General features: G+C 32.4%; 1 protein-coding gene across 1 annotated transcript; it reads left to right on the top strand.

Annotated features, from left to right (window-relative positions):
* Positions 1-1,034: 1,034 nt before the first annotated feature.
* LOC144842571 (small ubiquitin-related modifier 2-like) lies at positions 1,035-7,132 on the top strand. The gene is made up of 5 exons (XM_078699023.1): positions 1,035-1,126; positions 2,130-2,180; positions 2,832-2,909; positions 3,277-3,348; positions 3,891-7,132. The coding sequence occupies exons 1-5, from the start codon at positions 1,109-1,111 to the stop codon at positions 3,960-3,962; spliced, it is 291 nt and encodes a 96-aa protein (XP_078555149.1). The 5' UTR covers positions 1,035-1,108; the 3' UTR covers positions 3,963-7,132.
* Positions 7,133-11,331: the final 4,199 nt, after the last annotated feature.

The following is an 11,331-nucleotide window of genomic DNA, read 5'->3' on the forward strand; positions in this document are numbered from 1 at the left end:
TATAACATTATTTTAAATGATATATAGTATTAGTATTACTTGCTTTGATGAAAATTCAACTGTCCAATCAAAATGTTAAAGATGTATTGTCCCTTTGACTAATTCCAAAAAAATAAAAAATAACAGATTTAGAAAAAAGGTGGGTCATTTTGAAGTATCATAATAGTTATTAACTATCACCAAAAATTTGTTGGAAAAAAAATAATTTAACTGAAATACAGATGTTTTTTTGTTAAAAAAATAACTTTGACTTCCAGTCAAAGTTTTCGATCAAAACATATCCCATTAAATGAAACGCGCTTGTTTGGCTACTCTGTATGATATGCATAATCATAAAACTTCCTCACGATCTGTGTGAAAACCTTCTCAACCGTTTGTAAACAATCCTAATTAGCATATGCATAATGCGTACTCGTGGTTTGAAATCTTTGTTTACTTTCGCTGGCGACGATTTTCCAGACGAAATGTAATCAAACTAATGTGACCTGTTAATTACGTAAACTTGTTGCTTTTGACTCGAATTTTCGACTTAAAATGAATAACTTTAATATTACTTTAATATGGCGAATTTAAATTTAGAATATTTTGACCTTCATTTTTTTGTGTTTCAAGGGACAATACATCTTTAACATAAAGAAAACGACAATAACATATTGTACAACTTTTGGGCGACCAACTGATAGAGACGACGGACGTAGGATGCCTACGTACCATATCTTGAAGTCCTCGCGCGTGGTACTCGAGATCTGAACAACTAACAAAGAGCCGTAAACTACGGGAACCAGTCAAGACAATGCGTTTATGTAAAACGCAATTCTATTGGCTAATTGCGGTAACTAAAAAAATATTATTTCCGTACTTTAAACCAAATACTGAAGTTCAGTTTCTTGGATTTAAACAGGTTATAAAATATAAAATATCATAATAATTTTATTTCAATTAATATTATTTTTATGTTAGAAATATTATTTATTTGCTCTTGATATATAACTTTTCAACTGTCCAATCAAAATGTACGATAGAAAACATGCTCGCAATGATCAAAAACTGCCTTGGCGCGAGTGGTTCATGTTTCCTTAGATCTTTTGTAAAATAATATAATTATAAGATGTCAGAAGAGAAAAAGGTATTGTATATAGAACTATATTTCATTAGTATATATTAGCGTACATGATCGTGTGCATATACCACAATTTTAAGAAGGGCAAGCACTAATATTTGATCTGTATTTTGATACTGACCTGTGCGTCGGCGGTGTGAGTTGGCTAGGCTGGCATTCACGGCGTGTGAATCGAGTCTTTTTGAGTGCTCGACCGAGTAGCATTCAGTGGTTCCCATTCAGTGACACTACAGTTTTGTCACTCTGTACTGTAGGCTAGACTTATTATTCAGCTAGGCTAGGCCTAATAAGTATAATAAGTAATAACGCTAGTAGGCCTAGAATATTAGATAATGAACACTAGTACTAGGCCTAACTAGCACTACTCTATAGCTACAGTCAGTAGTAGTAGGGTAGCCTATAGTTAGGCTAGGCCTAACTTAGGCTATATAAAAAAACAAAAGGAACTTGGCCTAACTAGCAGCTGGGTAGGGGCTCTATCTATTAGTATTAGTAGTAGGCTAGGCCTAGTTTCATTTGATTTCCCACCCCACCTACCAATCTTGTAAATTTGTATTTCGACTCCAAAAATGGATGGATGATAAGTTGGCCAACAAGTTGATTTAAATAATATAATACTGCATGACGATGAATGAAGTCCCATTGTCTCTCGGGACTAATAAAAGTATTCAAATTCATTTTTATCAAAAAGTTTATACAATTGCTTACTGAAAACTATTTCTGGCAATATTTTAGACCCTATTTTTTGGAAACAAGTCATATTTTCATAATTTTCTTTAATACAGTAATTATAATACAGTATACTATACTAAAAACCGTGATATTAACTTTTTCATTAATCTCTATTATAACGTATATAGAACTTCTAAATTAGAAGAAACGATAGTTCGCATTTAGCATCTCATAGAAATAAGTTTTTTTTTGTGGCGGCTCAACTTCACCTAATTCCTAGGTATTCAGTGGTGTTTAGTGAGTGGAAATTGACACCCAGAATTTTTTTTACATACAGGAGGTGAAACCAGAATCATCAGAGCATATCAGCATCAAAGTCCAAGGCCAGGTTTGTAATAAACATTTTTTAGCTAAATATGTATGGATACATACATAACCTCTCTTCCAAACAATGAATCATTGTCATATTTTACTCTGACCATAATGTCTCAGAACCTGGTAGATCGTTCGCATGTAGATTGGATAAGCATTTGTAAATAGGACCTAGATTTAGAGTACCAAAGGAGTGCAAAATGTTCATCATGCAGTTTTGTATATGTAAACAGTAGTTGGAGACAGTAACTGGTGTACCCTACCAAGGTATTTATTAAGGCAGAAACACATAGACTTGTACGTGGCTATTTTGGTTTTTGTCTAGGCCGTTTTCTAAATCAAGGCCTAAGTTAAAGGATTCTTTAAATCATGCCTGTCAAAATGGTCTCTCCCACTATTATTCTTATTGTTAATGTCATCTTACATCTTAAGAAAACACTTGCCTACCTTGGTAACTAGTATGTCTAAACTTTAAGCATAAAGGCCAATTTAGACAGATGAACGGGCAGCAGAAAACTGCATGCTTGTCCGCCCCGTGTTTTGTGTTGAATGGTCATAACGTTTACCGTTACTGCTCGTCCGTAAATTGGTCTTTGCTGGTCACTGTTTTATTTTTAAAAAGCATGAAATTTCAAGAAATACTATCTATTGTAATCTTTTCTTACAGGATGGTGTCACTGTTCAATTTAAAATTAAAAAGACAACTCCGCTGAAAAAACTGATGAATACATTTGCTGAAAGACAGGTAAATAAGAAAGATGTGACACTTTTTGTAACTTTTTTGGAAAAAATATTTTACTGTACATGTAAGAGTATGTGTGAGGCATGTACTTTACTTACTTGTGAAACTAAAGCCTGTCTACACTATCAAACTAGTTTGACAACAAAAAAGTGTGATGTGCCCAAATATGGTAGTAATATTTTATTATGTCATTGTTTCCATGTAGGGGCACATCACATTTTTTTGTCACATAATGTTTAAGTGTAGATAGTGTATTGTTCACTAGGTGGGGTACATCGTTTCTATCACTCATTGGTGCATTGTTTGAATCTAGTATCAAAAAGACTTGTACCAAATAGTTTCATAAATTAACATTTGTTTTCTTTTTTAGGGATTAAATATAAATTCGATACGTTTTATGTTTGAAGGTTCAAGAATTAATAACAACGATACACCAGCATCGGTATGTCAAATATTATTAATTTATTGCTGTATTCATTTGAATAATAAATGCAACACTTTGAATAAACATTCCCTCAAAGAAATGCCCCACATAGAAGATCTTTTGAAATAAAATTAGGCCTACCCTTTCAAATAATTTTTTCCTTTGTAAATGCCTCTTCACATGCATACCCAATATTGTATTAAATGACACATTTCTACAGATAATATATGTAGTAGAATTCTTTGACTTCCATAATCTACAATTTATCAAGTATTTTGATACAATTTGTACCGATTTTTTTCTTGATATTAATTGTGTTGTATATTTTCATATCTACCTGGAATTTATTTGATTGTACATGACTATAAAGTTTTCTAGGTGATGTGAAAGGGGGTACAGTATTATACAGCCAACTGGGAACTTGTGTACTGGCCTAATATGTCCAATGTTTTTAATGATTAAATAAGAATATTGGACTTCCAAGAAAAGTGTGGTTTTGGGAGTCGATTGTAGTGCGAGTTGAAAAATAGTGGTTTTTAAATGTGTCTCTTTCTTTTTAGTTGGAAATGGAAGAAGATGATCAAATCGAAGTATATACGGAACAAACAGGAGGTGTTTTATGTCAACAATAAAACATAGGAGAATACAGTCTTGTTTTCCTAAAATCTTGTACAGAATGCGATGGTGATCCAGTATGCTAGGGGCAACAATCTTTGAATTCAAGCTTACGTTGGGCATGTATATTCTTCAGTGATATTGAAGAGGAAGGGCTAGCGATGGGGATTAAAGGAAATGAGGCTTAACTCCAAATTAGATGTGTATAAACCAACTGTATCAATCAAATCAACATCTCATATAATGTAAATTATATATTGTACCCTTATTCTCATAAAATACAACACTTAATCGATAGATTAAACCCGGTGATCATATAATTGCTACTGCTTTTGCCTAATAGTAACGCAAAATATGCGAATATAATGCTCAATAGTGTGTATATGACTTGCATGACCGTTTTCCAGTTTTGTTTCCACAAAAAGAAAAGAAAACAACAAACAAATTAAGCTATACATATAAAAATATTAATACAAAGAAATAAACCTGTGTATTCAAATGTATTAACTTTTTTTATTATGGTATGGTACATATGAATATATGCTTTAAAATTTTTTTTAATCTACCCATAATATTTTGATATTTTTGTCACATGAATTCTGGGACCACAAATAATTTTGTTCGGTGGAACTAGTGTCCTAAACATAGAATTTATCATTGTGAAAGCATAGCGATTATATGATATCTTGGCTTAACCTTCTCTAAAGGTCCATTTACACTAGGACGATAAAGATCGATGATAAATAGATAAATATGAATTTTTCCTACATAAAACAAAAGAAATCTAAAAAGTTGTCACCATATCTATAGGATAACCATCTATGCTGCCTAAAGATAATAATATTTTCACACATCACATTATTTAATGTCATGGTTAGTAAGAGCAATAATATGATACAACAATTTTATTGATCTTGACATCATTTGATTGGATTTAAACACAAAATTGTTTAAATGGTCATCCTATAGTTCTGGAATGAAAACAGTTTGAATTTCTTTTGTTGTTATGTAAGAAAAGTGTATGTTTATCCATTTATAGATGATGGTTATCGTCCAAGTGTGTTGCAGCCTTAAGGGTTACAAGTAACATTGTACATAAGTAGAGAATTTTCTTAAATGATTACAGTAATAATGATCATACATCTGGATTTTAAGTATGTAAAATTTTTGTAAGTAATGTTATTGTTTAAACAGGTAATTAGTGTTTTTTTTTGTAATTAAGGTGCTGTAGCTTATAAAATACCTAGTTTATTTACTTATTCTCACCTAATAACAGCAAAAGAATGTACAACCAATGCTGTAACTTGACCATTCACAAGCGACAGGTCATCTGAACTGTCACTTTTGATTGGTCAAAATGCGTACATTTTTGCTTCCTATTCGGATCTACACTTATTTATTTTTTACCGACATAAAGAACAAACAAAATTATGCTTGCTTTTACCATGAAGAAATTATCCCCAATCTTCTACTAAAAGTCATTAATTATTGCGGTATGGCCCCTCCTTGGGGACATCCCAATTAAGGGTTAAAGAACAAGGGCAATATATGTTTTAACACTAAGGCCATCCCATACACCCATATATTAAAGGTGTTCCCTTTAAGATTGGTTCTCACTAAGATGTAACGCAAGCGCAACGCAAGTAATTTGATTATTCACAAGCGATGAGCTATGCAAACACTTGCTTGTCATTGGTCAGTTCGCTTGTGTTGAATCCTTGTGTAGCTATGTGTACTTTATGTGACAAAATAAATGAGATTTGCCCATATATACACACGGTGATGTCATATCACTACCATATTTGGGCACATCACACTTTTCTTTGTCAAACTAGTTTGATAGTGTAGACAGAGCTTTAGATTATACCTTATTTCAATTAAATTACAACATGCTGCTATCTAAGCTGATATTCAATTTTTTTACATAAGATGCATGGCAAAATATGTGAATTTTTATATGAATACATTTTAATTTTGTATGCAATTTGGCTTTTATTTCAAATTTACATCATGTGTAAGATGCTGTTGTAATGAATTTGCAGTCCAAAAAACAAATTTAATTTTGTAAAATTTAGTTTCAGGATTTGAAATTAGTTTTCCAATACTTGTCTTTACAATTCGCTATTGTGACGTATCAAAAATAAGAATGATTGTTTTGAAATCCAGTCGCAAGCATTTATAAACCTCAAAACACTCGACGATGGTGATCATCCAGTATCTATTGAAAATGTAACGATACTTTTACATTTTTACACTGAATACAACTTTTATTTAAATCGAAATAAAATAAAAATACATGATACAGTAAAACAGCAACTTTGTCCCATGCATTACGCCACAGCCTATTAAGGGTAGGGTCCAAAATGTGTCGCAAAAATTGGTGGTGCAACTCCAAAATTTGTATTTATTTTTTTATAACCCTTTTTGCAGATTCAGAAATGTATCAATCATGCATTGCTCACAGGAATGCTCTTTTTTTAGGTTGTTCTTTAGTTAAAATTGGTATGATATCTATAGGGTCATTTTGCATCAAATCAACAAATAATAAAAAGGAATAAAATATCAACCTTTATGTTTAACTGTTGAAATTCCTTTCTAATGTAAATTCATTTAAATTGAAATGTTCATAAGTGCAGAATACTTGGACTCAAACAAACCATTTATATTTACGAATATTGTACACAATGAATTCTGAAAGCTAACCATACTTCACTACATTGATTTGACCCAGAATGACCCCATAGGTAGCAAACATACACGGACAGGTACGATATGGTATTTTTTAAAGGCTCAGATCCACTAATTTAGTTTAGATTTTTTTTTATTAAGTTTTCAAAGATATGTTGTGTCTCCCAGTTAATGTTGTAATGTGACGTGTCTTCCTCCAATTTAAGACATTGCTAATTAACTATTTCCTCCATTTAGAGACCACTTTTGCCTTCACTAGACTTTAATTCTAAATACAGAGACCAACATTTAAAGGCTTATAGTGGTCTATAATTGGAGGAAATCTCTGTTTATCATTAAATTAATCCCAAATTGGTCTTGTATTAGAGACCTGTAATTAAAGTCATGAAACCCCTGTTAATTTATGTTTTTGTATTTTAAACAAAAATTGTTGCTTACAAATCAGTATAAATGTGTTGTATTTGACAATCCTTTTAATAAACAATCTTTTTGTAATATATTTATACACAATATTAAAATACTATTTATTTCTTTTATTTTCAGTACCCCCAAAACTCTTCAAATTATCGTTTTTTATGTAATTATTATTTCAATCAACAAATAGTCAGAATAATAAGTCATAAGAGTCTATGCAAATTCCTAAAATGTTTCTAAATTTTATTTAGATATACTCTGACCTGTTTTGTAACATGTTACCGTGTAGGCGAATTTTTTTGCACGAGATAAAAATCGCGCTACCCTATTATATCCGCACTACAAGAGCGAATATCTGCGATTTTAAATGCCTAATTTCAATACCGTACCAATGTAGTAAAAATTGATAATCTGACATTAATCTACGCCTACACTTTTTTCTTGTTTCTATTTCAATCTATGTCTTCTTGATGGTATGTGCTCGTAAACCGATTGATACAACCTAAAATTGCTCGGAAAGTAGCTGGGTTTCCCTTTCCCCCTGAACCCCAGCCGAAGTGCTCGATCTTGTTTTCACCACCCCACCTCATCTTTCGAACCGAAACTTCGCCATAGTCAATATTTGACTATACATGGATATATATGACAACTCATTTCCTGAACTCTGATTGGTTGCGACTACGGGTGTTATTATGCTTCATTGTGTTTGTTTGCACGATAACGTCTACACTTTTCACCCTGAATCTTTGTTACAAATAGATATCCAACAGACCATCAATGCCTATTGATTTTCAGGAAAATAATTGGGCTTTGTCATCACCCACGAATTGCAAGTTTGGGAAGTTATAACCAGAGAGACTGTTCTATTTAATCTCTTCCAAAAAGCTTGTAAAAATCTCGATTTTTTTTAACTTCAATATGGACAGAAATATGAAATAGTACGCCCTCTGTCGATCTATGAATTTTGCCAAGTATTTTGCTCAGCTTCTCAGCGTTTAATTTTATACTTGCCGTATTTATTAATCTTTTGCTTTCGATTTGTTAATTTTTGTATTATTATAGAATATGGTGTATTCAGATAATTACTTAGATGTATAACCCACACTTCGTGTTCCCTGGTTTTACCATCAGACAAAGGGCTTTGTCATCACCCACGAATTGCAAGTTTGGGAAGTTATAACCAGAGAGACTGTTCTATTTAATCTCTTCCAATTACCTAACAATAGGTTTGTTTACGTGCATTTCATGACCACAAGACCGACATAGGATGCACGTATTCATTATGTTGTAAATATCATCAGTACAGTAATTCATTATATTCCTCAATTGCCATCATCCGGGCTTCAGGATTAAGCCTACGCGGCCTTCCTTTTCTTCAACCCTGTTTTGCCGCGAAGAAAAAAAAATTTGTTTGTCTTATGGAGCAACCACCAGCCCTTATTCATAAACCTACAATGACGTCATTAACCAACATTTCACATTTCTAAACAGTAACCCCTTTTCAATTTTCAGTATGATTTTCCCAATTCTAGAATGTTTATTCAACTATTCAGTAACTTCTATAAAGGGCATGCCGTTGGAACCAACCAATATTGCCGTTGCAATTTTAAATGTACTAAAGCCGATTTTTCACTATACGAGGCGAATTTGTTGCGCGAATCAACAGCGTCAGCTTATAAACATGCGTAGAGAGGGATTTGGATTTGCCAAAACGAAGAATACAAGAAAGGATGAGAAGTTGTTAAGGGTGTCTCAAAGGAGGTTTCTCATTCAATTCAGTATGCTTTTCCCAATTCTAGAATGTTTCTTTATTCAACTATTTAGTAACTTTTATATGCATGTCCCTATTTTAAATGTACTTCCACTAGGCGCGAATCGAAAGCGTCAGCTTATACGCATGCGTAAAGAGGGATTTGGAAGATGGAAACATGAATACGCATGCGTATAAGCTACGGTTAAGGATTATCCAATGTTTACCAAGCTGGCAACTCGATAAAGCCCATTCCAAAAGGTTTTTTTTTAAATCAAATCAAACTTTAACATTTTTTCAAAATCAACATTTTTTTGTTAAGATAAGATAATAAAGATGAGATAATAAGATTTATAAAGAGCACATCCACAAAGTGCTCAAGGTGATTGTTCACAATATTAGGCACACTTTTGCCAAAACGAAGAATACAAGAAAGGATGAGAAGTTGTTAAGGGTGTCTCAAAGGAGGTTTATCATTCAATTCAGAACTCGATAAAGCCCATTCCAAAGGGTTTTTTTAAAATCAAATAAAACATATAAATATTTCAACAAAATCAACATTTTTTGTTAAGATAAGATAAGATAATAAGATTTATATATCACATCATATCACATATCCACAAAGTGCTCAAGGCGATTGTTCACAATATTAGGCACACTTTTGCCAAAACGAAGAACACAAGAAAGGATGAGAAGTTCTAATTATTTAAGCAGGGAGATTTAAGTTTGTAATCAATACGGTTACCCTAAGTCGGTGGCGTCCATACAAAAGTGGCATTTTGCTATAGCAATAGTAGGCCTTATTAATTTAATCTATGGTCTTAACTAATAAGAAAAAAAATCTGATGTGCGGCTTTTTTGTCTGTGTGTAGGCCTAGGTTTATCGGAGAATCATCGGAAGTCTGTGGGAGCATTACATTCAAATATGGTTGTTTATTTCCATTCTTACATTCAAGAAGCAATGAAATCACTTATTACTTCCGTGAAATCCAGACAATATGGGTAGTTCACTGGTTTATCCATCGCGTGATATTTTTTAAGGGTTTTTCCTATGGCCTATCAAACAAGTTCAGTGAAAAAGTAGAATTGATCCTTCATTTTATGTTTTTTCTAAGAAATTGTATGTAGGCCTATATTTGGTATTATTTATTAGGGAAATAAATATTAATTTGTGAATAATAAATTAATAATGAGTGAATGAGAAATTCATTTTCGTTTCGAAACTACGGTGTTCAAACCTGTTTTCAGTGTTGTTAGGCCTAAATACATTTGAACTTCAATTGAGAGAGGGGACTAAGATTTGAAGGAATTCTGGCCTACTAAATGTTTGGGTGCTGATGGTGTTTGTGTGGAAACCAGTTATAAATCAGAAATTAATTTTTAAAACGAAAAAAATATATACTGTATATGTATTGGTTAGTTTACAGAAATTAGGAATTCCGACATTTTCATGAAAGCCAAAAATGAAAAATCTCACCATCATAAATGTAATTTTTTTGGAAATGTGTTTAGTTTTCTTGTTTTTTAGCACTTCTGTACCAGGATTACATTATTGTTTTAATGTACTTTTTCCTACAATATTCATTGGTTACAATTAATTCTTTTTTGCTTAAATTATTAACTACTATTGTGCTATTTTCCTACAAAATTCATTGGTATATAATCAATCGATTTTAATTTTGCTCAAGGTATTACTACATAATACTACTGTAGGCTCGGATAGAACAGAAGAAGCTGGCTGTGCATAAACAAAATAAAACTGCGCCCTCTTTTTTAAATGACATTTGGCAGTACAGTACATTAAAGATGCCAACAAAGCAAATTGTATATTCAATGTGCAATGGAACAAAAATTTCAATCGGTGAAAAAAGGTTCTATTTTCACTCTCATGAAATTATTTTTACCATTACACTCATAATAAACATTCGTTATTTGACAACAGGGCCTATGGACAAACGTTCGGGTCCGTGGCATTATACCTAAGCGGCCCTATAATTACATTTTACCTACTATACATTATTCAAAAGACAATCGAAGCACTGTTATCCTATTTAATAGGCTATCTAGGTTACCCTGTTTAGAGATCGACGATTTTGAAAGAGCCTGTGGGTGGAGAGGGTGGAGTTTTGTAAAAGTCTGAACTCAACCCACGTTCCTGAAATTTTCGAAATTTTACTAATATATTAAAACATAGGCGGGAACATAGGCCTACAATGTTGTTTTTTTCGTATAATAGAACGCTTTCAAACTCTCACCTCTTTCCGGGTAGGCCTACTACAGTGAGGCGGGCCCCCAATTATTCACCCAAAAATAATTACTAGGCCTATCTTTAGCTGAAGTTAACAACATTATCAAAATAAATTTATAACATGAGATATGGCAGTCCTAAACATTGAATCCATTTGGAGACGTGCTTCCTATTCAAATTATTATCTATAAAACTGATTTTATAAAGTATCTCCTAAAATATCCTACCAATTACCCTATACTATTAGTAAGCCTGTCAGGCTGAATCAAGGATTTATCTTTAAATA

The sequence above is a fragment of the Antedon bifida genome, chromosome 5 (assembly GCF_963402885.1).
Source record: "Antedon bifida chromosome 5, ecAntBifi1.1, whole genome shotgun sequence".
Classification (NCBI taxonomy): domain Eukaryota; kingdom Metazoa; phylum Echinodermata; class Crinoidea; order Comatulida; family Antedonidae; genus Antedon; species Antedon bifida.